The sequence below is a fragment of the Microcebus murinus genome, chromosome 10 (genome assembly GCF_040939455.1).
Source record: "Microcebus murinus isolate Inina chromosome 10, M.murinus_Inina_mat1.0, whole genome shotgun sequence".
Taxonomy (NCBI): Eukaryota; Metazoa; Chordata; class Mammalia; order Primates; family Cheirogaleidae; genus Microcebus; species Microcebus murinus.
Window position 1 is genome coordinate 6,495,761 of NC_134113.1, and position 27,959 is coordinate 6,523,719.

Below are 27,959 nucleotides of genomic sequence, written 5' to 3' on the forward strand. Positions count from 1 at the left end.
GGCTGAACGCCGGAAGCAGCTAGTCGTTCCGCGGAGGCCGAAGGGGCGGGCTCGCGGGCTGGGGGCGTCTAAGCTGCTTTCGGCTCGCTCGGCGGCGCAAGATGGCGGACATCTCCCTGGACGAGCTCATCAGGAAGCGCGGGGCGGCGGCGAAAGGACGGTGAGCGGCCTTTTATTCCTTCGGGGTTCAGGGTCTGCGGCCTAGCAGGGCTTGGGGAGGAGGAGGGAGCGACGCGGCGGGCCGTCTGCGCCCGCCCCCTGCCGCCGCGCTCCTCATTGGCCGGGCCGCAGGCTCCGCGGGCCTAGCTGCCCGCCCGCCCACTGGCTGGAGGCGCCGTTCCTCCCGCGGGCCGGGGGAGCCGGGTAGGGCTGTGGCGGGGCACTGGTGCCCGGCTTGTTGGGAGGAGGGGCTTCCCCTTGGGACCTCGTGGGCCGGGAGTCTCGTTGGCGCAGCCTCCTCGCCTGTCTGGGTCGGCATTTGGGCGCCGCTCCTCCATGATCTCTGCGCTGCCTCATCTCCACCCGTCTTAAGAGTTAAGACAACTGAAGTTTAGCGGGGAAGTGACTTGACCAGACACTGTTAGAACTGAGATTCAAACCCAAACCTTGCGTCCGGTCACTTCCACGCCGCCTCTGTTAACAACTCACCTCCTTTTTTGAGAGGTTTTAAGTTTTCTAAGCGCTTTCATATACATAATAATGCCTCATTTGCACTCCTGTCTGCTAGCTACTAATGTTTCCCCTGTTTTACAGATAGGAACTCGAGGCTGGGAGAGGTAAAGTGACTTGCCCGAGGCCACGGAGAACTGAGCTATGGGTCGAGTGCACTTTAATTGCTGGCTGCGTTGGCCTGGGGCATGGGCAGAAAAACCGGGGAGACAGGCTGGACATTGGCCATTTCCTCAGGGGGTGTAGTTCCCCAGACAGTTCTGGAGCTGTGGAAGTGATTTGCAGTAATGTGCTCAAATTTCTAAACTCTTAAATATTATTAGTTCTTTCTAGCGTTTGTGAGCTGAGTTCAACTGTATGAAGTGAGAGCTTGCCCAGCAGTTTTCCAATGCACGTTAAATAAGTTTTTAAATGTCTTTGTAGGCAGCCAGAGTGTACAGGTGCTAGGTATTGTTTTCTAAGACATTCACTCAGCAGATGTTTATTAATACCTTCTGGGGGCTTATGGCCAGAAATTAGATTTTTCTGTTGCTATCCGAAATGTATCCCTCACCTTCATCCCTACCCTGGACACAAATCCACTACAGCTGCCACTGTCACCTCCTAATTCACAGCCAGCACTTACTGGTTCTAGTTTATAACAGGCATGCAGTTAGTATTTGTTTCCTCAACTGTTAACTGTGAGTAGTTCTCTTCTAGGTCTTCCCTCCAGTGATGTGGAATTGGTCCTGGGTCCTTTGGCCACTTCTGTCCAGGTTTCATAGCTTCCTTTAGTAGTTGCTGAGTGAGCCACTTCCCAGGTCATGCTCTCTGAGGTCACAGCCCTCAGTTCCTGACTGCAGGCAGTCTGTACTAGCTTTGTAATCTGTACGTTGGTGTGTGCAGAATCTTGTGTTCGGCAGTGGGTGGGAGTGGAAGTATGGGAGGGGGTGGTATGTGTGGATCCAGAGGAAGAGCAGGGGCTGTGTAGCCAGGTGGACCTGGTCCCTGGCAGGTCACTGTTGGGTTCTCTGCCTCCCTGGCCAGGGGACTTATGAGCTGGGCAGTTTCCTCAACTTGTTATGGTCAGTGTGAGAATGCGTGTTTAAAGTTTGTGTCATGGAGTAAGTGTTTAGCAAATGATGCTAATTGTCATGGACCTTTCCTTGAGTAGAAGCATGAAATGCCCTAGGAACATAATAGGGAATCATGGGGCTCTAGAGTCTCTTTGTTGGCTGTGCATGTGAAATAAAAATAGTTTCCACAAGATTTAACCCAAACATAGCACACACTCTGGTTTCTTCTACGCTAGTCTCTCTGCCAGCACTCTTTGCCCCAATCCAATCTTCACATACTAGCAAAGCAATATTCTCATGCTGAATATTGATTTTTCACTTAAAAAGCCTTCAGTGAAGCATTCCATGTTTCAGTGTTTCAGCATTTGCCAAGTTTAAAATCCTTGCTTCTCTTACTTTCAGTGTGATCTTGTGCAAATTATTTAACCATTCCATGCTTCTTTTTCTTTTCTATGAAACATGAGTAATATTTACTTCATTAGGTTATTGTTAGGACTGAGTGGATTAATATACCTAAAGTACTTTGAAAAGTGCCTGACAGGCACTAAATTTTCAGTAAATGTTAGTTTTCTTCATTGTCATCATTGAATTTGTGATGGGTTTGAACAAATGTCATTTCCTACAGTAAATATATTGTTTTATGTGCATCCTTCCTAGAAGTAGTTTCCATACTGGGAACTTTGGTTTTAATGTTGCATGGATGTTCCAGGAAGAACCTGTGGACATCTCAGAAGGCTTCTTTCCTCTTAGTGGAAATAGCAAAAGATGGAGCATGTGGAAACATAAATAACCTTTTTCCCCACCAGTCTGGTCACTTTGTTTCCTGTGATCCTTGAGGGATTTGTGGAATGTCCTTGGTTCTCAAGAGCAGTCATTCTGTTTTCTGTTCTTTTTTTTTTTTTTTTTTTTTTTACCTCCAAGGTTCTGCTTGATGTTTTCTGTTCTTTACACCTTGTAAGTCAAGAAAAGGTCATTACATTATTAATACCTGAGCCTCCAATTAGTCATCAAACAATTCCTTGATTAAAATGGGAAATTATAGAATGGGGAGGGTGTGGTTTTGATTGATAACTTCTTCCAGGCTATGGTGAGATGCTGTCCTTCCCCACACACAGCACTTCTCTAGTGACTTTAGTTGTGGAGGATCCACAGATGAGTCTCCAGGACAGCAGTGGGCACCAGTTCCATGCAAGCCTGCCCCCATGTTGATTTCTTCCTTGAGACGTGAGAGCATCACTGATTAAGTTAACCTAGGTGTCTTCTCTTGTTGGTTTGATGAATTTAGCTCTCATGGGATAGCGTCTACTCTCTCCAAGTAGTTGAAGGGGCAGCCTTGAGTGTGCTGGAGTTGAACTCTGGGCCAGATGGCCTGTCTGGTGAGTCCTTGGAGCCAGGGGTGGGAGGAGGTGGATAGTGAACTTTTCAGATCAGCCCAGGGCTCTGGTCCTGGTACTGATTGCTTATTTCCTTGTTGAAATTAGATAAAGGAAATGTAGACCTAAACCCAAAAAGGAGGAAATTAGTTGTTACATAACTTGAATGGAAAGAATTATGTTTTAAAATGAAACGGCTGCACAAGACTCTTTGGTAAGGGGATAGTGTCTTAGTATTTTCCTTTTCTTTGTGTCTCTAAAGCACCTGATTTAGAGTTGATCCTCAGTAATAATTTGAATTAAACTGTTTACTCCTTATAAAAACTAACCTCACATACTCTAACTCAGAAACCTCCAAGGATTAAAATCCACTTTGTAATGATCCAGGGCTCCCCTCCATGAGCCTGAATCCTTTGGACTGGACATCTGTCCAGAGCTGGCTACAGCCCTACCTCCACAGACAGAATCAGGAGGGTGAGGCATTCCTAGCCCTGACAGACCCTCCATCGTCATCACATGTATGCCTGCTTGCAATCGACACTATGGGGAAAGAGTTCAGGGCTAGTGGGGCATTTGCCCTCTCACCCACCTGCAGCACTTTCCCTGGGACCTCATGGAATACCTGGTGAGGGCTTGAAAGCAGTTGCAGAGTGCAGTTTCTGTGTGAGGGACACAGAGCAGCTAAGAGACTTGCTCAAAAACTTTTTTCTCCCTCCCAAACATTTACTGAGGACAGAAGTGGAGGATGTGTTTTGGGAATATCAGTAGGCCCTACAATGGGGAGTGAGGCTGGAGGCAGAAGTTGGGGCCAGACTGGAGGCTCCCCTGGGGGTTGGGCTTTGTTAGGGAACCCTCAACAGTTCTTGGAGCAGGAGGGTAACATAATTGAGTCTGTTTTAGAGACCTACCCCTAGCAGGAGTGTTTATTTGAAAAATTCCAGATGACTAATGCCTGCCTTGAACCAGTACTGCTGCCTGCTGGGATGAATAGCAGTCTTTTCATGCAGGAGGGGAGCCATGATTATAAAAAGTCTGAATACTGAAGCCTCCTAAAGCTGTTCATGAAAGGAATTGAAAGAACTGGTGTAACCAGGGAACTGGATGCGTCAAATTGAAGGGAAATAGCTTACATGCTCCTGCCGTGAGTAGCTCCTGCGTCCACAACTGCCATTACCTCCCTCCCTCAAATGTACCTTTTATGCTGTTCAAATAGATTAAAAAGCCAGCTTGAGGCATCTTGGTAGTTTTTCTTGCCAGATGAACATGGTATGTGGGTCCTTAAGTGAGCACACTGCTGACCAGCCTTGCTACGCGTGCTCACCCTCTGGTCGCTAGAGAGTGCACTCTTTGTCCCTGGGCATGACTGGAGTCCTAAGATTTTTAATATTTAGGAATCTAATAATATATTGAAACTAAAATACCAGACACTAACAATATGGAATATTATTTCTTTTGTTTTCTTTAACTCTTCAAATTTTGGTCTTTACTTTTGACCCATGCTTAATTTATTGGTGCTGTAACTAGATGTAGTGAGGTTCAAATCCATTCTTAACCAGCTCTGGGTTAGTTAACTCCTTGATTTCTTAGTTTCCTCATTTACAAAATGTGAACAGTAACCTAATTTACCATGGTGGTTATAAGCTTTAAAAGGAGGTCTGTGTCAAAATTTGTCAACCTGTATGTAATGAATGCTCAGAAATTTTCATTGATCCCATTGCCTCTTATGTGGTTATAGCAGACATTGCTTATCAACCAGAGACTCCTGTGGAGGCTGGAAATTTCCTCAGAATTCATTCTCAGTATAAAACTTCAAACAGCCATGATTAGAGAAGGGAAACTATTGGGGAATTATGAATAAGTCAAGGTTGCAGAAGCCTAACACCTTTATACCCCTTCCTTTTATGAACATTTTTTCATGCAAAACTGGAGGCAGAAAACTTGAATCTGCACCTTTTTCCATTCTCTGTTCAGTGATGTGAAATTTGTTTTCAGGAATCTCATCGCTCCTTTAGTTATTTGAAAGAACTGATTGGTTATCCTTTTTTCCCATTTTTTTATGTGGCAGTGATGTTTTATTGCTTGAACGATTGGTGAAATTGGGAAACTTCTTGAAAGCAAGATTGATGCTGTGGGGGGTCTAAATTTTCCCAATTTTATGGTATTGTAGAATCTTGGAGTACCAGGTGTTAAGATGGTCCCATCTCCTTTTATTATAAATATAAGGAGCCCTTTGGTAATAAGGGGTGCTCTGGTGATAGGATGAGATGGAATTTGGAAAAGACAGAAGATAGGAAATCTTTGGGAAAGAATTGGGTTTGGATTGGGAGATATTTAACTCCCTCTGTGTGGTGGATGATATTGTCACTGATGTGTCCCACTTTTGTTGTTTATGCAGCTTGGCTCCATTTGTAATGCTCTCTCTCAGTTGGAGACCAGCTCTTTCTTCCAGGAAGCCTTTCCTGAAGCTCCTGTAGGTGGGTCAGGATGTGTGCTCTTCTTTGAGCTGGTGAGACCCTTGTGGGTCCCACTCTGAAGGTGGGACCAGGATGACCCTTTGTCCTAGCTGCATGGGTGCCCTATTTTCAGCTGGGAGGAGTGATTGGAGGCCAGCATCCTAGCAGAGCACTGGGCTAGTGGGTGAAGGCTGGCTTCTCTAGGGTGGTCATGGTTTCTCCTGTCTTACCTCTCCTGGGGCTTAGAGTTGGAAGGAGGGAAGCTTGGAGCCTGTTAAAATGTGGGCTCTGGAGTCAGGTGGACCCAAGGGTCCAGTCCCAGCCATGCCACTAACTCTGTGATTTGGTTCCTCTTCTGTAAATGGAGGTGGTGGAGGTTACTCCAGGCCATGTGAGCCTGAAAGCAGAGTGTAAGGTAAGAGCCCTGTAGGCTCCCTGCCACTCAGCAGGCACTCAGCACTCAGAAGCTCTTTGAGCCCTTCTCATTCCCCTGATGCAGGGTTCATATGGTTGAGGAGGTTCAGGGTGTGCCCCTGAGAAGCTCTTGTTCCTGTGGGAGATGCAGGCTTGTAAACAAATCATTGTGATGCACCATCAGAAGTGCCTTAATGGAAGCTTTGTGAGTGCTTTGACTGCTGTAAGGAGGGAGCCTCCAGCTGCTGCTGCTGCTGCTGTATGTATGTGTGTGGGTGGGGGGCGGCAGGGCATAATGGGGGAAGCTGGGGGGCCACCTCAGCTGCCTGGTGGGGGTGCAGGAGCAAAGAAACTGCAAGCTGTGGGCCATTGGAGGGCTTTCTACATTCTGTCCCCCTAGACTGCCCTTTGACAACTACTCTGCCCAGACACCCTGGGCCACCTCTAAGCAGTCCCCTGGCCCTCTGGGTGTCCACTTGCTTGTGGTGTCCCCACAGACTGTACCTTCCTCTGTCCTAGAGTAAGGGGTATAGTGATAATTGGTTATCTATATGCCACCCCTCAATTTGGAGCAGCTGAAGGCCTGTACCTCACATGCTCTTTTTGGTACCTTGATTGCCTGGCCCAAAGCCTGTGGCTCTGTAGGGTACACAATTAGTTTCATCTGGGGTGAACCTTGGTCAGAATCCTTTTCCCCATTTTATGAGTAGGGCTTCTGTAGCAGCTTGTGGTCTGAACTGGTGTGTTTCTTTGATGGGCATCATCAACAGGAATGAGAGAATTGAAAGCATTTTTTAAAAAGCTGGCTGGGTGCCTACCTGCCAATTGGTCCTGAGGGTAGGGCTTTGGTATATAGGTTCTGTTGTTCTCTTCATTCCCACCTTGCAAGGTCCCCTTATTGTAGCTGTACGTCTGGAGTCACCACAATACATAGCCTTACTATTGCCCATGGCTTTGTAGGCTGTGGACCACGAAGCCTAGGGTAGCCCAGGAGACTGTGGGTGCTGTAAGCTCCACACAGTGCTCCTTCTCCTGCTGGGCTCCCTGCCTACCTGTGCCTTTCGCTCTGCTTTGTTTAGCGCCTCCATTTCCCAGAGTCTTCGCATGAGAAAATAGGGCAGGGACAGGCAAAAACACCAAGAACCTGATCCTACCAATTCTATAAATGACCCTTCCGCCCTCTCTTCCACCCAGTTCTTCTATGAACCCCCCAGAAAATATTTACATCTTGAACTAATTTGCCATTTTCCAAAGAGGAGAAAGGTGCTGTGCATTACTGCCTGTGTTAGTCCACTTAGGCTGCTGTAGCAAAATACCATAAACTCTGTGGCTTATAAAGAGCAAATTTCAGCTGGGTGTGGTGGCTCACGCCTGTAATCCTAGCACTCTGGGAGGCCGAGGTGGGCGGATTGATTGTTTCATCTCAGGAGTTGAGACCAGCCTGAGCAAGAGTGAGACCCAATCTCTACTAAAAAAAAAATAGAAAGAAATTAGCTGGACAGCTAAAGAGAGAGAGAGAGAGAGAGAGAGAGAATAAATACATACATAAATAAATAAGCAAGCAAGCTGGGCATGGTGGCACATGCCTGTAGTCCCAGCTACTCGGGAGGCTGAAGCAGGAGGATCTCTTGAGCCCAGGAGTTTGAGGTTGCGGTGAGCTAGGCTGATGCCACAGCACTGTAGCCTGGGCAGCACTGGGCAACAGAGTCAGACTCTGTCTCAAAAAAAAAAAAAAAAGAAGAGCAAATTTCTTCCTCCCTCCCTTGCTTCCTTTTCTCCCTAAGGAAGTGCAGAGGTGGGGGGAGGCAGGAGAAGCCTGCAGACCCCAGGAAGGATCTCCAGCATTGCACTTGGGAGGGTCTTCTGTTCACCTTTGAGCCACTCAAGACCAATGGAGGAACCCCAGAAAGAGAATGGGGTCTGTTTAATGCAGTTTGTTTCTTTGTTTATTTATTTTGAGACAGAGTCTCACTCTGTTGCCCAGGCTAGAGTGGGTGCTGTGGCATCAGCCTAGCTCACAGGAACCTGAAACTCCTGGGCTCAAGCGATCCTCCTGCCTCAGCCTCCTTAGTAGCTGGGACTGCAGGCATGAACCACCATGCCTGGCTAATTCTTTCTATATATATTAGTTGGGCAATTAATTTCTTTCTATTTACAGTAGAGATGGGATCTTGCTCTTGCTCAGGCTGGTTTCGAACTCCTGACCTTGAGCAGTCCTCCCACCTCGGCCTCCCAGAGTGCTAGGATTATAGGCGTGAGCTACCCCGCCAGGCCAATTCACTTCTAATTGTAGCAGTTCCTGTATTTAACGTTTTTGTTACTGCAGAGTAACTTTATTTTTCTTTTCTACCAATTATTTATATCTTCAGTCTGTTTGTCCTTTAGCTCTAAGCCAGACTTCCATGTTTGTGCTCCTGGTCCTAGCCTAATAGATGGTGTCTGCCTGCTTTAGAGGCACCTGCTAGTCACTGAGCTTCTCCTAGGCTGTTTCTCCCACTGTAAATGGACACAGTAAGTGCTTCGTAGGATGCTGAGAGAGCTGAGAATGGAGCTGGGAGAGACTTAAACTAAAATTGCTCTTCAGGCCGGGCGGTGGCTTACGCCTGTAATCCTAGCTCTCTGAGAGGCCGAGGCGGGTGGATTGTTCAAGGTCAGGAGTTCGAAACCAGCCTGAGCAAGAGCGAGACCCCGTCTCTACTATAAATAGAAAGAAATTAATTGGCCAACTAATATATATAGAAAAAATTAGCCGGGCATGGTGGCCCATGCCTGTAGTCCCAGCTACTCGGGAGGCTGAGGCAGTAGAATTGCTTGAGCCCAGGAGTTTGAGGTTGCTGTGAGCTAGGCTGACGCCACAGCACTCACTCTAGCCTGGGCAATAAAGTGAGACTCTGTCTCAAAAAAATAATAAAAACAAAAACAAATTGCTCTTCAGATGTGCAGGATTATGGTCTTCGGAGGGTATGTTTATCCTATTTGATTGGCATAGTTCGGAGGTTATTATCCATGTTGGAGTCTCAAAACACTCAGGAGAGGCTGGGCGCGGTGGCTCACGCCTGTAATCCTAGCTCTTGGGAGGCCGAGGCGGGCGGATTGCTCAAGGTCAGGAGTTCAAAACCAGCCTGAGCAAGAGCGAGACCCCGTCTCTACTATAAATAGAAACAAATTAATTGGCCAACTGATATATATATATAAAAAAAAATTAGCTGGGCATGGTGGCGCATGCCTATAGTCCCAGCTACTCGGGAGGCTGAGGCAGAAGGATCGCTCGAGCCCAGGAGTTTGAGGTTGCTGTGAGCTAGGCTGACACCACGGCACTCACTCTAGCCTGGACAACAAAGCGAGACTCTGTCTCAAAAAAAAAAACACTCAGGAGAGCAAAACAGTCTGAACTGGTGATTAAAAACCACCAGGCCCACCTTTTTAATTTTACTTATAATATGAAGTTATGAAACCAGGAAAGAAGTTTTTTTGTTTTGTTTTGTTTTTGAGACAGAATTTCACTTTGTTGCCCAGGCTAGAGTGCCATGGCGTTAGCCTGGCTCACACCAACCTCAAACTTCTAGGCTCAAGCAATCCTTCTGCCTCAGCCTCCTGAGTAGCTAGGACTACAAGTGTGCACCACCATGCCTGGCTATTTTTTTCTATATATTTTTAGTTGGCCGATTAATTTCTTTTCTATTTTTAGTAGCAACGGGGTCTTGCTCTTGCTCAGGTTGGATTCGAACTCCTGACCTTGAGCAATCCACCAGCCTCTGCCTCTCAGAGTGCTAAGATTGCAGGCATGAGCCACCGCGCCTGGCCTGGCAGGACTGCCTCTGTTCCCGGTATTACCATGGCTCTACTTCCATGGGCTGCTGTTGATATCCAGATCTACTTAATATTGCCATTTGTGTTTGCAGGCTCAATGCCAGACCAGGGGTTGGAGGTGTCCGCTCTCGAGTTGGGATCCAGCAGGGCTTTCTCAGCCAGCCAACACGCACAGCCACCTTCCAGCAGAGATTTGATGCGCGGCAGAAAATTGGCCTCTCGGATGCCCGGCTCAAGCTAGGAGTCAAGGATGCCCGGGAGAAGCTTTTGCAGAAAGATGCTCGGTTTCGGATCAAAGGAAAAGTGCAGGATGCCAGAGAGATGTTGAATTCCCGCAAGCAGCAGACCACTGTGCCCCAGAAGCCCCGCCAGGTAGCTGATGCCCGAGAGAAGATCAGCTTGAAGAGGAGTTCTCCTGCTGCCTTCATGAACCCACCCATTGGGACAGTGACTCCTGCTCTGAAGCTCACCAAAACCATCCAGGTAGGTTGTGGCTTTTGTCATAATTTCCCAGAAAGCTAGGAACAAAGGTAGACTTAGGCAGGGGGCCAGGACTGTTTGGACAAAAATACGATTCTTCTGAGTGTTGGTGTAGCACTTGTTGCTTACAAAGGCTTTTAGTACGTTATAGTCAAGTTATCATAAGAGGGTGGCAAAGTTTATTTCACTTTTATTTTTATTTTATTTTTTTAAAATAAACAGAGTCTTACTCTGTTGCCCGGGCTAGAGTGCCATGGCGTCAGCCTAGCTCAGCAACCTCAAACTCCTGGGCTTAAGCGATCCTTCTGCCTCAGTGTCCTGAGTAGCTGGGATTCCAGGCATGCACTACCATGCCCAGGTAATTTTTTATATATATATTTTTAGTTGATCAATTAATTTCATTCTATTTTTAGTAGAGACAGGGTCTCACTCTTGTTCAGGCTGGTCTCGAACTCCTGAGCTCAAATGATCCGCCCACCTCGGCCTCCCAGAGTACTAGGATTACAGGCATGAGCCACTGCTTCCGGCCTCCACTTTTTTTTTTTTTTTGAGACAGAATCTTACTCTGTTGCCCGGGCTAGAGTGCCATGGCGTCAGCCTAGCTCATAGCAACCTCAAACTCCTGGGCTCAAGCAATCCTCCTGCCTCAGCCTCCTAAGTAGCTGGGACTACAGGCATGTGCCACCATGCCTAGCTGATTTTTTTCTATATATATTAGTTGGCCGATTAATTTCTTTTTATTTATAGTAGAGACGGGGTCTCTCTCTTGCTCAGGCTGGTCTCGAACTCCTGACCTCAAGCAATCTACCTGCCTCGGCCTCCCAGATTGCTAGGATTACAGGCGTGAGCCACCGCACTTGGCCCCGGCCTTTGCTTTTATTTTAAAAAGAGGGAGGTCTGTGGAAATTAAGTGACTTTCCGAAATGAGACAGTGGTGGAAGAGAGGGGAAAGGACAAACATTAATTGAGCACATGCTGTGTGGCAGGCACTTATGTTATATCCTCACTTCATCTCTGGGATTGTTACCTCAGTTTTTTAAAAGAAGAATCTGAGAGTTGCGAAACACTGTGTCCAGCATTATACAGCCGGGCAGTGGGAAGACCAGGGTAGGGGCCCAGTCAGGTCTGGCTCCTAGTCCGTTGCCCTGGCTGCCCTCCACAGCTACCACCCCAGAGGGAAAGGAAACTCATTTAACCTGGACCGCAGCGTGGGTAATGAGAATAGCAGCAGCAGTGGTGAACATGTGTTGAGCCAGGTTCATTAAACCCTGTGCGTGCATTGTCAGGTGGTCTGTGGGGTGATTTTTCTTCCTGTCACATCTTGCTGTGGGGGGTTAGGCACTCCGTAGTGCCTTTTACCAAAGACCATGCCCACCACATGTATCCAGTTCTGTGACCCCTCCTCAGAGAATGTGTGTAGACCTGTGGGGTGAATTATGACCACTGAGTATTTCTAGGTTCCACAGCAGAAGGCCATGGTACCACTTCATGCCCATCCTGCTGGAATGAGGATCAATGTTGTCAATAACCACCAGGCCAAACAGGTAGAGTGAGTGTGTGTGTGTGCGCGCGCGCGCGAGTGTGTGTATATACATGAACGCATATGCATGCACATGTTTTAATGAGGCCTGCTTCTGTGGTTTGACCGAGGCCTGGCCCTAGGTTCCTCGTTTAAAGTATTAGAGGAGAGGTTAGATTTGACTTTGTAATTTAGAAGTTTTAAGAAGATACTTCCTTGCTATGACATTCTGTTGACTAAAAAAAAAAAAAAAAAAAAAAAAAAGAAGAAGATACTTCTTTTTTTTTTTTTTTTTTTTTTTTTGAGACAGAGTCTCACTCTGTTGCCTGGGCTATAATGCTGTGGCATCAGCCTAGCTCATAGCAACCTCAAACTCCTGGGCTCAAGCTATCCTCCTACCTCAGCCACAAGCCACCGTGCCCAGCTAATTTTTTTTCTATTTTTATTTGTTTGGCTAATTTCTTTCTATTTATAGTAGAGACGAGGTCTCGCTCTTGCTCAGGCTGGTCTTGAACTCCTGAGCTCAAACGATCCTCCCACCTCGGCCTCCCAGAGTGCTAGGATTACAGGCGTGAGCCACCACACTTGACCAAGAAGATACTTCTTAATGGGCGAGGGAAGGCATGAGAAGCAGAGAGGCAAATTAAATTACTAATTTTTTATTTTATTATAAAAGTGTTTAATACAGAAAATTTGCAAAATATCACTCAAGCTCCTACTCTCCAAACCCAACCATTTTCGAAATTTTGCCGTAGTTCCTTAAGTGTCATTATTTTTTACTTAACGGTAGTTGTGGTTATGGTTATATTCTTATCCAATTTTATGTCATTATTCTTTCACTTTGCAACTCAAGCATTTTTCTATGATGTTTTACATTTACTGTAAATATTTTTAGTAGCCGCATAATCCATTGAGTTCACATTCCAGTTTATTTAAACCATTTTCCTGTCATTTTCATGGTAGAGATTCTTCTGCTATGAATGTCTTTGCAGATAAAACTCTTTCCAGGGTTTGGATTTACTTTTGTAGGCCAGATTATTCAGGATGGACTTTCTAAGCCAAAGGATATAAACAGACATTTTAGAGACCTTTGCTAGGTATTACCCACTTATATAAAAAACACTTCTGATGTACCCGGAAGTTGCAGCACTTTTGTTGGGCCCTTGTAAGCAGGAGTCAGCCCATCAGCACTTGAGCCCAGCCTCAGGCCAGTCTCCTAGGCACCTTCCTTCACTCCGTTACCCACTTTCTCCTGGGTCCCTCGCTCACTCCAGCTGTCATCTCCCTGCCGTGTTTGTTCCAGATAACTATTGAGGGCCTACATGCTACATTAACTAATATTTCTTTATTCTCAGAATTTATATGATCTGGATGAAGATGATGATGCTGTAGCTCCTATTTCCACAAAACAGATGAAGTTTGCAGCGTCAGGCAGCTTTCTCCATCAGGTGGTATGGCATTTTATGTTTTCATTACATTCACTATGTGTGTCTGATCAGGTGGATGGGAGAGGTTATGGAGAATAGGCCTTTTTTTTTTTTTTTTTTTTTGAGACAGAGTCTCACTCTGTTGCCTGGGCTAGAGTGCTGTGGCATCAGCCCAGCTCACAGCAACCTCAAACTCCTGGGCTCAAGCGATCCTCCTGCCTTGGCCTCCTGAGTAGCTGGGATTATAGGCACACGCCACTGTGCCTGGCTAATTTTTTTCCTCTATTTTTAGTTGTTTGGCTAATTTATTTCTACTTATAGTAGAGACGGGGTCTTGCTCTTGCTCAGGCTGGTCTCGAACTCCTGAGCTCACCACACCCAGCCGAGAATAGGGCCTTTCAGTGCAGAAATATTTCTTTACTTGGATCATCAGATTTTTACAGCTGGAACTAGTCCAATCCTTTAGTTTTATAAGTACTTAGACCAGGATGCCCTGTGATTTGCTCACTGTCCCATAGTGAGTGGAATGCAGAGCTGTAGCTCCCAGTTGGCCTGTTTAAGACATTTTAGGGGCCCAGTACGGTGGCTCACGCCTGTAATCCTAGCACTCTGGGAGGCCGAGGTGGGAGAATCGCTCAAGGTCAAGAGCTTGAAACCAGCCTGAGCAAGAGCAAGACCCTGTCTCTACTAAAAAAAATAGAAAGAAATTAATTGGACAGCTAAAAATATATAGAAAAAAAAATAGCTGAGTATGGTGGTGCGTGCCTGTAGTCCCAGCTACTCGGGAGGCTGAGGCAGTAGGATCACTTGAACCCAGGAGTTTGAGGTTGCTGTGAGCTAGGCTGATGCCATGGCACTCTAGCCCAGGCAACAGAGTGAGACTCTTACTTTAAAAAAAAAAAAAAAAACAAAAAAAAACACTTAAGGGAAAATTCGAGTGATCCCACAGGAGGGAATCCCATTTTCTTTCCTTTGTGGTAGGACCTTATGCATGCTTACTGACCCTCTGTGGTCAACAGCTCTGGCCCTACTCTTGGATTCTGTATTCCCTTGGTTGGTGTTAGCAAGAATAAACCACACCTGACCTGTGGGCTCTACCAGCTGTTGCCTGCATGTAGAGAAAGTTGCTAGGGTTCAGATGCCATGCAGAAAAGGAAAGAAAATAGTATGGAGCAGTGTCAGGGAGGTCTGTGCTGTTTGGCTTAGAGGATACAGCCAAGTGACAGGCCTGTGGGCTACCCAGCCAAGTCCCAGGGGTGGGGACCTCCTCTGTTTTGCCTTCAGAGGCCCAAAAACTCAATTTTTAGTTAACCGTGAGTGCATGATCAGTACCCTTGTTAGTTAATCAGTTACTCATCCCACCCTGTGCAATAGGTACTGATATTACCCTAGTTTTATGGGTGAAGCAACAACACAGAGAGGTTAAATAATCTGGCTCACCACCACCCAGTGGTTGTTGTAGTAGGTCTAGGAATTGAGCCTAAGCAGTGTGGTTCTTGAGGCCACGTGTGTAACCCCTGTGATATCCTGGCTCTGGAGACTCAGTAGGTGCTTGAGGAGTGTGGAATCCAGCATGGGGAGGATGCTTCACCCATACTTGGAGAAGCTGGTGAGCTTCCTGCACCATGCTCTGATCTACCTCTCTGGCTGCTACATTACTTCTCCTGCCTGGGTCAGTGTCTATAAATACTGCCTACAATTGGCAAGACCGCCTTCTGCTTTGCACATCCTTATCCTCAGACATGTTAACACAGTGGAGTTTATATTTCCAAGGGAGCACATCCTGGGAGGTAGGGCTGTGGCTGTTTTTGATGATCTGCAGATGCTATCTCTGCCAGCAGGTCCCTGGACGGTCTGGGAGCCGGATTATTTAACCTCTCTGTGTTGTTGCTTCACCCATAAAACTAGGGTAATATTAGTGCCTATTGTGCAGGGTGGCATGAGTAACTAACTAACTAACCAGGGTAGTGACCATGCACTCAAGGTTGACTAAAAATGAGTTTTTGGGCCTCTGAAGGCAAAACAGAGGAGGTCCCCACCACTGGGACTTGGCTGGGTAGCCCATGGGCCTGTCACTTGGCTGTATCCTCTAAGCCAAACAGCACAGCCAGATCTGTGTATGGTGCCTCTGCATGGCCAGAAGAGGGACCAAAAAGCTGGGAGTTTGGGGCCTTCTTAAAAATGGATCTCTGTGCTCAGCCAGCCGGAGGCTAGTAGTGATCAGCCCTTTTTGATAGAAGCATATCTAGGAATGAACTTGACCTCAAAACCTTTGACTTTCTGACCAACCTCAAGTTGTAGGATTTTTAGGAAGTTGAATGCTGTGGGTGAGCCTGTGGCTCCTGGGTGAGTTTTCAGGTCAGGGATGTATGGAATCTACCTGTCAGGAGCTTCCAGCACTGGAAAGTGGCTTCAGTGAGCACATGCTTGGGCTGTTTTTCTCTCCTCCCAGCACCCCTTGTGGGATGTCCCTGGCGGCTGGCAATCTTTTTGGCTCCAGACTTTTAATGGAATTGGAGAGCTAGGAGATATCGAGGATTCGTGCTCTCAGCTTGTGGTCAGCCCCTTGGGGCTGCTTCAGAAGAGTCCAGGTCTTTGGTTTCTCAGATTCCTTTCTGTTTTTGTCCAGGCTGGGCTGAGCAGTTCCAAGCTTTCTGTGTCCAAGGCCCTCCCTCTCACCAAAGTGGTTCAGAATGATGCATACACAGCTCCTACTCTCCCCTCCTCCGTTCGAACAAAAGCCTTGACCAACATGTCCCGGACACTGGTGAACAAGGAGGAAACCCCCAAAGAGCTGCCACCTGCTGAGGTGAGGTAAAGGTGACCACACCACTTAAGAGTCAGCCTGTGCTGGGTGGGTAATGTGCTGTAGGTACCCGGTTGAGTCCTCACAACATCCTGTGAGGTTGGCATTGCCACCCCCATTTTATAAATGAGCAAACCAAGACCTAGGGTCATCTGCCCTCAAAGAGCTTGCAGGCTCGTGGAGACAGCAGACCTGCAGAGAGATTGCTATGTCTAGTGATAGGTAGAGCTTCTCCCTGGGGAGAGCTGCTGGGAGCTCTGGGGCAAGAACACCTCATTCCACTTCGAAGCCTGGGAAGCTTTAAGTCTCAAGAAAGTGCCATTTGAGCTGAGTGAGTCTGGGAGCATGAGTACCATTCCAAACAGAGGCTTGGGGCCGAGGGGCCTGTATATTTGGGAAGTGGGGGAGAATCTGTGTCTTTAGCGTACAATAAGGGGGGCATGATGGGTGCTGAGGTCCAAGGGGCCCAGTTGTGATGACTATCCATGGAGCTGTCCTCTGGGTCTTCCTGATTGTGTGCCTGGGGTAAGTCCTGTCATGTGAGTGTGTGCCCACTGGCTTCTGGTAACGCTCTTGTCTTTGTGGCAGCCTGTCCTCAGCCCTTTGGAAGGCACCAAGATGACTGTGAATAATCTGCACCCTCGAGTCACTGAGGAAGACATCGTTGTAAGTACTGTGATGGGCCAGAAATTCACAACTCAAACTGCTTATGTGGCAAAGGTCCCTGAGACACTGCCCCCACGCCCTCCACAGTTGATGACTTGCCAGGACTCAGCATGTTGTCATACCAGGGCTCAGATTTATCAGAGCTAAAGGCTACACATGGCTCATGAGGCAAAGTCTGGGGAAACCAGGCACAAGCTTCCCGAGTCCTCTCTAGTAGAGTCACACAGGATGCACTTTATTCCCCCAGCAACAAGCTGTAACAACACAAGTGAAATCAGGGGAGCTCATTAAAGACTTAGTTCCCTGGGGTTTTATTGGGGACTGGCCACTTAGGCATTCTCACCTGGCATGCACCAGAATTCTACACTCCTAGAAGGAAAGCAAGGGTTCAGCGTAAGCCATATTGTTTGCACAGTTTAGGTGCGGTGAGCCCATCTTTAACAGTGGGGTGGTGGGAGCCCTACGGAAGCACAAGTTCAGCAGCCAAAGGCCACCCTTGGAAGTAGGCCTTTCAATGGCTAGCAGTCAGGCCAGTTGTGTTCACTGTCTTCTGTGCAGCTTCTAAACCAGGGCCCGAATCTCAGGGTCAGGGGACATCTGTGCCGTGTGGGTCCTAAATGGAATCCTTTAGTCCCACTGTGCGGTATCCAGTAGTTCATATTTTCTCATGAGTCTTTGGGACTTCCTGCTTCCTTTGGGGTTTTTACATGATGATTCCAAAGTGAAAGGAGTGAGATAGATTGGTGATGTCTGCCTTCCTAGTCCATCTGTCCTACCTGTGGGAACCTAGTCCTGGTGACTAGGACAGAGGTGCAGCTAGGACTTCCTTTTCCACCTCATTTTCACTTGGGCACCAAAAGAGCCATTTGTTTAGAAATCCACACACCCTTTGAACTGTTAGATCACAAAATGAATGCAACTAGAAAATCCGGCCTCTCCCTGCAGCTGAGTCCTGGGTTCTATAACAGCCCACACTGGCCATCACATTTAAGTCTTAATTGTGAAACACACAAGCGCTGTGTGATTGGTGTTAGAATTAAGCAGGCTCACCAGCGTGTTCCTTCTGCTCCAGCAGGCCCAGTGCCATGGACTGCACACGTGAAAATGGAAATTGCAGCCTACTTTGTGTAATACCTGACAAGTTATAAAGAACTAAAGCTTTTTTCTGATTATCAAAGTAATAACAGCTACCATTTATTGAGCACTTACTATGTGCCAGACACTTTATGTGGAATATTTGAAAATGTGTAAAAGTGGAAACTAAACGCCCATCATGATCACCACTCAGAGAAAATAGCTAATAATAATCCTCACTTCTATTCTACCCAAATAGGTAATGTCCAGAGGACAACAGTAATAAAATTGGGATTACATGTAGTACTTAGGTCAGCCTTTCATATCACAGGTTCCACAACCAACTGTGGATTGAAAATACTCGAATAAAAAAAAATGCCAGATGTGGTCACTCATGCCTGTAATCCTAGCACTTTGGGAGGCCAGGGAAGGAGGATCACTTGACACAAAGAGTTTGAGACCAACCTGGGCAACATACTGAGACCTCAACTCTACCAAAAATAAATAATTTTAAAAGGTAAAGGAAAGATGCACACTCACAAACAACTGTAAAAAGTATTTTTTTAAGAAAAAATATTTAAGTAAAAAATAATAATTCAACAATAAATAATGCAAATTTAAAAACCAATACAGTATAACAACTATTTAAATAGCATTTACATCGTATTAGAATTTATTTAAAGTATACAGGAGGGGCCAGGCATGGTAGTTCATGCCTATAATCCCAGCACTTTGGAAAGCTAAGGAAGGAGAATCACTTGAAACCAGCTTGGGCAACATAGACCCCGTCTCTATAAAAAATTTTTAAAATGTAGCTGGATATGCATCTGTAATCCCAGCTACTCAGGAGGCTGAGGTGGTAGGATAGCTTCAGCCCATCAGTTCAAGGCTACAGTGAGCTATGATCATGCCACTGTACTTCAGCCTGGGCAGCAGAGCAAGACCTTTTCTCGCCCCCCCAGCCAAAAAAGTGTATGTGAAGGTGTGTGTAGATTTATACGTAAATACTATGCCATTTTATATTAGAGACTTGAGCATCCATGGATTTTGGTAACTGGGGGGGGGGGGGCTCCGAGAATTAGATCATTGTGGGTACAAAAGGATGACTAGTTCCATACCTTGGTTTTGATATTTAACATTTTCCCCTTTATCATTAGGGGACCTTTCCATATCATTTCCGTATCATTCAGGGACCTTTCCATAAGCCTTCTCTTTGCCTTCCCTACAACCTTGTGAAAGGCAGTTGTAGGTGGGGAAATGGCTTGAGTGCTAATTGACCTCTGTTGTCTGTCTCCATATTACACTGCCTCAGTTTCCTTGTCTGTAAAATGAAGAGGGATTAAAGTTGATGTTAAAATGTAAGAGCACTGCCTTAAAAATGATCTCACTTGGCTGGGGCGCAGTGGCTCACGCCTGTAATCCTAGCACTCTGGGAGGCTGAGGCAGGCGGATTGCTCAAGGTCAGGAGTTTGAAACCAGCCTGAGCAAGAGTGAGACCCAGTTTCTATTATAAATAAAAAGAAATTAATTGGCCAACTAATATATATAGAAAAAAAAATTAGCCGGGCATGGTGGCGCATGCCTGTAGTCCCAGCTACTTGGGAGGCTGAGGCAGGAGGATTACTTGAGCCCAGGAGATTGAGGTTGCTGTGAGCTAGGCTGATGCCATGGCACTCACTCGAGTCTGGGCAACAAAGCGAGACTCTGTCTCAAAAAAAAAAAAGATTATCTCACTTGAACTTTCCAACAACCCTGGGGGTAAAAAGTACTTTTTATTTTCAGAAGATGAAAAAAGCCTGGGAGAAATTAAGTAACTTGCTGGAGATCACACAGCTGACAGGAAGCAGAGCCTCAGGGATCAAACGCAGGTTTATCTGACTTAGAGTGACCAACTGTCCGGTATTGCTAGGGCAGGGGTCCTCAAACTTCTTAAACGGGGCCAGTTCACTGTCCCTCAGACCGTTGGAGGGCCGGACTATAGTTTAAAAAAAACTATGAACAAATTCCTGTGCACACTGCACGTATCTTATTTTGAAGTAAAAAAACAAGTGGGCAAAAACACCCGCACATAAGTTTGAGGACGCCTGTGCTAGGGACTCTCCTGGCCTTACCACTTCAAAGTCCTGTGTCCTAGGAAACCCCTCTCTCCAGCCAAACCAAGATATTGGTCACTCTGGGTAGAACTCCAGAATTTGTATTTCTGCAGATTCCCAGGAGACATATTATTAGCAACTGTCTTTGACGAACCTGCACATTCATTCTTATGACAGAGCTCTCTTGAGCTCTGTCATGAGATTCCATAACTGTTACCGTATTGAGGTGGGTATTGAGGTTTTGGTGGTGACTTGCTGGGAGGACACAGATATGCCAAGGCTTGTAAGCCAGACCTGCTTCTTTTTTTTTTTTTTTTTTTTTTCCGGAATAGCATCACAGAGCTACAGACCTGCTTCTCACTGGCAGCACAGCTTATCCCTCATCTGGCTCTGTGTTGAGGCCTGTGGTTGTCTCAAGAGCACCACCAAAAACAGCTCTCCTGAAACCTTGGGCACAGTGCAGCCACCTTAGAGCCCTTGGAATGTGTGTGAGTGGTGAGCAGCCAGAAATTCCTCTCCAGCCCCAACCCCTCTTGTTCTTTGCAGGAGCTTTTCTGTGTGTGTGGAGCCCTCAAGCGAGCTCGGCTGGTCCATCCTGGGGTAGCAGAGGTGGTCTTTGTGAAAAAGGATGATGCCATCACTGCATATAAGAAGTACAATAACCGGTGTCTGGATGGTAAGTTAGGGAGAAAGCAGCTCCCTTACCTCCTACTCCTCTCTCCACTTGCTGTCAGAGAGCAAACCTTCGTCTGAGATGGGTGGAAGGACATCCTCATGTGATCATCCTCTGGGGCCTTCTCTGTACCAGGTACAGGCAGGGACATGTAGTCTCGGAGTGGTGCTGAACTATGGGTTCCATAGGGCCCTGGGTTTTAACCCAGTCTTCAACTTAAGTCCAGCAAGAAGGAAAACATCATTTCTCCATAGATGGTTCTCTTAAGGGTTCTTGCCAGGGAAGCCAAAGAACCACAGCCTTCCCTTCCCCTTCAGCTGTTGGTCTGTGTAGGACAAAGGTTCCTCCAAGGCCTGGGGCTTTGTCTGAATGTTGGCACCTAGGTGAGCTCTGCTTCTAGTAGTAAACTACTGACTTTGTTGAATTCAAATTCGTATTATGCACCTCAGGACATCATGTAGAGAGTAACTCTGTCTACCCTGCTCCTCCTTTCCATTGATTTGTTCTTTCAGTATGTATTGAATAATATGTGACTGTGGACCAAGGCCGTCTGCTAGAAGTGGGGAAGCAGAGAGTAATAAAAATAATACAACAAAATGATAATAAAAGACCTGGACCCTTGTCTAAATGTTGGCACCTGGGTGAGCTCACCTGGAAAAGTCAATGGTTTGAATTTCCCTGATGGCTAATAATGTTGAGCACCTTTTTTGTGTGCTTTTTGGCCATTTGTGTGTCTTCTTTGGAGAAATGTCTATTCAGAATCTTTGTCCACTTTTTAATTGGGTTTTGGTTTTTGGGGGGTGGTGGTGGTGTTTGCTTGTTTGTTTTTTAAGAGATAGGGTCTTGCTCTGTTGCTCAGGCTGGAGTATAGTGGTATGATCATAGCTCACTGCAACCTTGAACTCCTGGGCTCAAGTGATTCTCCTGCCTCAGCCTTCCAAGTAGCTGGAACTATAGGTGCGTGCCACCATACCCAGCTAATTTTTTTACTTTTTGTTAAAGTCAGTCTGGACTTGAACTCTTAGGCTCAAGCAATCCTGCCACCTTAGCATAAAATACGGGGATTATAGAACCACTGTGCCATACCTAATTTAATTGTATTCTTTTTTATTAATGAGTTGTAAAAGTTTCTTTATATAATCTTTTTTTTTTTTTTTTTTTGAGACAGAATCTCGCTCTGTTGCCCAGGCTAGAGTGCCGTGGCATCAGTCTAGCTCACAGCAACCTCAAACTTCTGGGCTTAAGCAATCCTCCTGCCTCAGCTTCCTGGGTAGCTGGGACTACAGGCATGTGTCATCATGCCTGGCTAATTTTATATATATATATATATATATTTTTTTTTTTTTTAGTTGTCCAGCTAATTTTCTTTCTACATTTTTAGTAGAGATGGAGTCTCGCTCTTGCTCAGGCTGATCTCGAACTCCTGAGCTCAAATGATCGTCCCACCTCAGCCTCCCATAGTGCTAGGATTACAAGCATGAGCCACCGCACTCGGCCTCATTCATCTTAATTAAAGTATTTTCTATTTCCCTTGTGATGTCTTCTTTGACCTATTGATTATTTAGGGTTGTTTTGTTTAATTTCCATATAGTCATGAATTTTATTAGTGTATTTGAAGGTCTGTTGCTCATTGTATATATGTTTATGCTAATAATTATTTTCATCCTGATGAATTGACTCTCTCTTTTTTTTTTTTTTTGAGACAGAATCTCGCTCTGTTGCCCAGGCTAGAGTGAGTGCCATGGCTTCAGCCTAGCTCACAGCAACCTCAAACTCCTGGGCTCAAGCAATCCTCCTGCCTCAGCCTCCCGAGTAGCTGGGACTACAGGCATGCGCCACCATCCCCGGCTAACTTTTTTCTATATATATATTAGTTGGCCAATTAATTTCTTTCTATTTATAGTAGAGACGGGGTCTTGCTCTTGCTCAGGCTGGTTTCGAACTCCTGACCTGGAGCAATCCGCCCACCTCGGCCTCCCAGAGAGCTAGGATTACAGGTGTGAGCCACCGTGCCCGGCCAGAATTGACTCTTTTATTCAGTTTTCAGTGTCCCTCTTTATCTCTAGTAACATTTTTTGTTTTAAAGTCTATTTCGGGCCAGGCATGGTAGCTCACACCTGTAATCCTAGTACTCTAGGAGGCCAGGGCGAGAAGATTGCTTGAGGCCAGGAGTTCAAGACCAGCCTGAGCAACATAGCAAGACCCCTTCTCTAGAAAAATATTTAAAAATGGCCGGGCGTGGTGGTGCATGCTTGTAGTCCTAGCTCCTCAGGAGGCTGAGGCAGAAAGATCGCTTGAGCCCATGAGTTTGAGGTTGTTGTGAGCTAGGCTGACGCCGTGGTACTATAGCTCTAGCAACAGAGCAAGACTCTTTCCAAAAACAAACAATACAGCTTTCTTAGGATTGCGTTTTGGGTGATAAATCTTTTTCTACCCTTTTGATTTCAATCTTTTGTATTTTTATAAAGTGTGTCTCCTATAGATAGCTTATAATTGGACTTTGTTTTATTTTTTATTCTGATCTTCTAGTCTGTTTCTTGATTGGATTATTTATTTAATCTATTCACATTTATGTCATCAATGATAATTGGGCTTAACTTAATTCCAGTAAGATATAAAAACATTATGGCTCTATTCCTTCCTGGTTTTTGTGCTGTTACTTTTATACATATCACAGCTTATATACAGTGGGAGTGCAGTCTTCCTGGCAGTTAATCCTTTGTGGACAAAGTAGAAGTCTGTAGATACACTTTTGAATCCTCTTTTCATTTAATTTAGCTGGATGCAGTGGTGCACACCTGCAGTCCCAGCTGTTTGGGAGGCTGAGGTGGAAGGATCCCTTAAGCCCAGGATTTTGAGGCAAGCCTGGGTAGTGAGTGAGACCCCATCTCTTAAAAAATAAAAAAATCCAAAATGTACATACTTTTTACTTAATTTGATAGCATACATATTTTCCCTTACTGCTTCACAAGTTTGGACAGCTTCACACTGAGTGCAATTTCTCTCTCATTTCCACTCTCCTCTCCTCCTGTATGAAGCAAAGTTTGTTACCACTTTGTTTTTTAGTGCCCTTATTGCTCTTTGGGGCAATTGTTTCCTCATACCTTAGGCTTTTCTTAGTGTCTAGACTTGGCTGAAACCCACCAGCCCTGTCCCCAACTGTGGAGCCGGAGCTATCTGTGTTGGGTGCTTCGACCCTTGGTGGTGGGTCTGATGGCAGAGCTTTTTCTTCCCTTGGTTTTTCAGGGCAGCCGATGAAGTGCAACCTTCACATGAATGGGAATGTTATCACCTCAGACCAGCCCATCCTGCTGTAAGTTTTGAAGGCAGGTGCTGGGGGTGGGATGGGCCGGAGCCTCTGCTTGTTTACTGTGCACGGGCGTGTCGTATTCACAGGGGCAAATGCCTGCGTCACGACTCTCCATCCACTATTCCAGTTCCTTTATTCTCATGGCAACTGGGCATGCGGGTGCTTGAATTTAACCAAATTGCTTTGCTTTGTCACTTTCCCAGGGCTGACCATGCTAGTGGCTAGCATTATGACCTCATTCTCAGACTTAGAGTTTAGAAACACCTGAGAGCAAAGTGGAGCACAGGCTGCTCTTCTGCCCTTTGCACAGCTGTGGGTACCATGCAAGTAAGCAGAGAGCTCCACCTCCTTGACTGACTGATGGGGACAGTGCCAAGTGCTACCTGTTGTTTTGCTCCTCAGTAGGGCTTTTTTGGTTTTTGTTGTTTCTAGACACAGAGTCTTACTATGTTGCCCAGGTGGTTTTGAACACCTGGGCTCAAGCATTCCTTCTGCTTCAGCTTCCCAAGTAGCTGGGTCTAGAGGCGTGTACCACTGCACCCAGCTCCCTGCACCTCATTTTGTTAATGGACACATGGGCATACATGGCAGGCCCAGGACTGAGGACTGAGCCTGAGATGCATAAAATGTGGGTACTGGCAAGACATCCTCATCTAGATAAGGAGACAGATATCCAAGGAGGAGGCTGGCCTTGCCAGGGTGATTGGGGTAGTGCCAAGCCTGGAATAGCTTTGAGATTAAGAAAGACTAGGATTTGAACCCTGGGTGATGGCTTAGGTGATTTGGATGAGTGTCTTAAACTATGTTCCAGGACTGAGTTGTATTCTCAAAATGTTTCTTAGGGTTTTGTGACCTAAAGAGTTCGGGAACTTGGGCTTCTCAGATTATGTAATATGCTAATGTGTGTTACCACCCAGGAGGGACATGCAGTGTTTCCTAAACTCAAAACCCCAGGGCCAGCACAGTGGTTCATCCCTGTAATCCTAGCACTCTGGGAGGCCGAGGTGGGAGGATCATTTGATCTCAGGAGTTCGAGACCAGCCTGAGCAAGAGTGAGACGCTGTCTCTACTAAAAATAGAAAGAAATTAATTGGCCAACTAAAAATATATAGAAAAAATTAGCTGGGCATGGTGGCGCATGCCTGTAGTCCCAGCTACCCTGGAGGCTGAGGCAGGAGGATCGCTTGAGCCCAGGAGTTTGAGGTTGCTGTGAGCTATGCTGACGCCACGGCACTCTAGCCTGGGCAACAGAGCGAGACTCTGTCTCAAAAAGAAAACAACAAAACCCCAGAACACTGCAGGTTGCATCTCATCAGTTAATAAGAAAAATGATAAGTTTGTTACGAAAGGAAATGAGATGAGGGGTGTAGAGAGCATCACGCTTAGTGCCTAGCTCCTAATAGAGGTACAGTAAGGGTGAGTCCTCTTCAGATCTAGGGAAAATAGACAAGAACTTTGACTCTTTTCTGCTCTCCACAGGCGGCTGAGTGACAGCCCCTCAGTGAAAAAGGAGAGTGAGCTGCCTCGCAGGGTGAATTCTGCCTCTTCAGCCAATCCTCCTGCTGAAGTGGACCCTGACACCATCCTGAAGGCACTTTTCAAGTCCTCAGGGGCCTCTGTGACCACACAGCCCACAGAATTCAAAATCAAACTTTGAGCAGGGGAGTGAGACAGCCAGAACGGGGGCAGAGGAGGGTGGCTCTGTTTCCCAAGGCAAAGCTCGTGACCAATGGCCATCGGACTGGAGACCCCCAAGTGTGGGAAGGGTTGCCAGGGTAGAGAGCTTCCTCACTGGATGGGACCTGCCTTTCTGTGTTGTTCTGCCCTGTGCTCTCCTGTACGTTAACAATTCCGTAGTGTGTGTTTTCTCCTCTCCACCTCATCACCAAGGTAGGCTTGTGTTTCTCAGAGTGTGCCTCCCCCGGCCTCAGCCCCAAGCTGGTTGCTTATCTGGAAATGGTACACTAAATTCTCTGGCTGTCTTGTGGCCCCGTGGGATGTGGGGCAGGAGCTGTTTGAAGGACTCTGCTTTTTCCAGGGACTGAGGGGTTATCTTTCCTTTCTGGTTTTTAAGCTTTTCAAACAAAGGAGGGAGTGGAAACCTCTGCTTTCCTAATGGGATCCAGGTCCGCTTAGGAGCTGTGCCGCTCACCCACCTGGCCATCAGTGGGGGTGGCATAGCTGGGGATCAGGTCACAGGCCTCTTTTCCTCTCACCACTGACTCCAGGCCTGGCTAGGTGCAAGGGCAGGATGAGGCGCTGCTCTAGTAGAGAGTGCACCCGCAGCTCTGGTTTGGAGAGCCCGCGCTGCCTCGCCCAACCCAGAGCAAATTCTTGAGAGTCCACGTTTCTTTTTTCCTTGAGTTGTGCTGAATGCCCCACCCCAGTTCTCTTGGCCTTCTTGGCGTCGCTGCTGGGAGGGGCTTGCACTGTTAACCCTCCCAGCTCTCACTTAGCGTGGCGCTCATCGTGCCCTGGTTTTGGTGCAAATGGCAGCTCCCTTGCAGTCTGGGCACACAAAGACTCTGCCTCCCATTCTGCAACACTGAGTTTGGGGGATTATGTGAGTGGGAGGTGCTGGTGTGCTCCTGGCTCTTCCTTTCTGGCCTCAGTAGTCTACAGGTCAGTAGTCAGGGATGGCTGGAGGCATATATCCAGCTGCTACCAAGGGGCACTGTCCCCACTTTTGTGAGTGACCCATCCGTCCATGCAGAGGGGTATTTTCCTGCCTTGGCAGTGGGGGAGTAGGGGAGGGGGTACCCTAGGGGACTGTTTCCCCAGTGTGGGGCAAAACTATAGAACCCAGGGACAGTCTCTGGATACCAGGACAGCATTGCTCCAAGCGTTGTGTGTCATTTAGCAGTCCCCTGCTGGTTTGTTGGGACTGTAAAGGGAATCCAGGCTGGTGCAGAGCCGGAACATGTTTGGGAGCAGGATTCTGGGAGCTCTACAGTCAGCAGCAAGTACTGTGGAAGGCACAAGCCTAGAGAGTACAGGGAACCTGAGACATTAAGAGCCTCTCAGGACCTGCTTGAGGCTGGCCCGGAGAGGTAGACCTTAGGAACTCGTGTTTCCACAGTTACATCCGCCAGGCAGCAAGGACTCAGCTTTAGTCCTCAGGCTCTGAGGCTGCCCAGGCCGAGGAGGTCCTGATGGTGCTCCACTCTCTGGCTCTTTAAAGAAAGCCACAGTTTTCCCCTTACCCGCTTCCAGTGGGCACAGACTTCCTTCTCTTTAGCAGCTGGAAGACATTCCTCTCATGCTTTACCCTTCCTGGCCCAAGAGAGCACCCCAGAGGCAGTAGGACCTGATTTCCCAGGTACTGGGAACAGTCAGTCAGGTCACTTCCTGGACACGGCTTAGAGAAGGGCTGCCAAACACCCTGCCCAAGAGGTGTCCCCCTCCCCTATTACTCCCAGGCCAGACTGCTCTGGTTCTCACAGGGTTTCACTGGGCCCAGCTGCAGCTGCCTGGCCATCTGGTGCTCAGTTTCTGGGTGACCATATGGTACGTTGAGGGGGGAGGGGGCCTGTTTGTGCCTCTGTTCGAAAGCCGTCATCTTGGGAAATGGAAGAGAAGGCGGCGGGCCAATCCTGTGTCCTCCACCTCCCGCTCCCCTACACTACCTGTCTGCGTCTTGTTCAGAAGGAGAGGAAGAGGCATTAAGGGATGGAGGGTGACTATGTATTACTTATCCATTTCTGAATAAACGTTTGTTATTCCTACCTTTGAGCTGTCATTTCTTAAAAGACATTTCTTGTATTAAAATACATTTATTGTATTAAGTGGCCTTAGTGGGACTTGGCACCAGGAAATGGGAATTTGCCTCGCTTTACTGTGACCTTGGGCATTTACTCATAGGACTTGCTGGACCTCAGTCTCTGCAGCTGAGAGACTGGTCACTACTGTCCATGGAAGCAACTGACACAGGGATGCAACACCTCCTGGGCCTGAAGTGCCTTGCTGGGTATTAAGGTGGCACAGAGTTAGGCAACTGTTTACAGGGAACAAGGCAGCCAGACTATGGGCCTTTGGTTTGAAGAAGTACACTCATGGGTGTAATTTACCTCTTAAATGAACTATGCACTAGAAAAGATGAGATTAGTTATTTATGGTTGGTTTTATCGTGGTTCCACC

At 46.9% G+C, this 27,959-nt stretch overlaps 1 protein-coding gene across 4 annotated transcripts; it reads left to right on the forward strand.

Annotated features, from left to right (window-relative positions):
- POLDIP3 (DNA polymerase delta interacting protein 3) lies at nucleotides 1–27,547 on the forward strand. 4 transcript variants are annotated; one of them, XM_012741793.2, is made up of 9 exons: nucleotides 2–160; nucleotides 9,867–10,257; nucleotides 11,712–11,798; nucleotides 13,129–13,221; nucleotides 15,830–16,009; nucleotides 16,595–16,672; nucleotides 20,386–20,515; nucleotides 23,759–23,825; nucleotides 25,302–27,547. In XM_012741793.2, exons 1-9 carry the CDS (start codon nucleotides 102–104, stop codon nucleotides 25,477–25,479), a joined length of 1,263 nt encoding a protein of 420 aa, XP_012597247.2. In that variant the 5' UTR covers nucleotides 2–101; the 3' UTR covers nucleotides 25,480–27,547. The 4 variants fall into 4 exon arrangements, with proteins under 4 accessions (XP_075863066.1, XP_012597247.2, XP_012597249.2 ...); XM_012741792.2 differs by having other exon boundaries at nucleotides 3–160; nucleotides 13,129–13,224; XM_076006951.1 differs by lacking the exon at nucleotides 11,712–11,798 and having other exon boundaries at nucleotides 1–160.
- The last annotated feature ends 412 nt before the right edge of the window (nucleotides 27,548–27,959 follow it).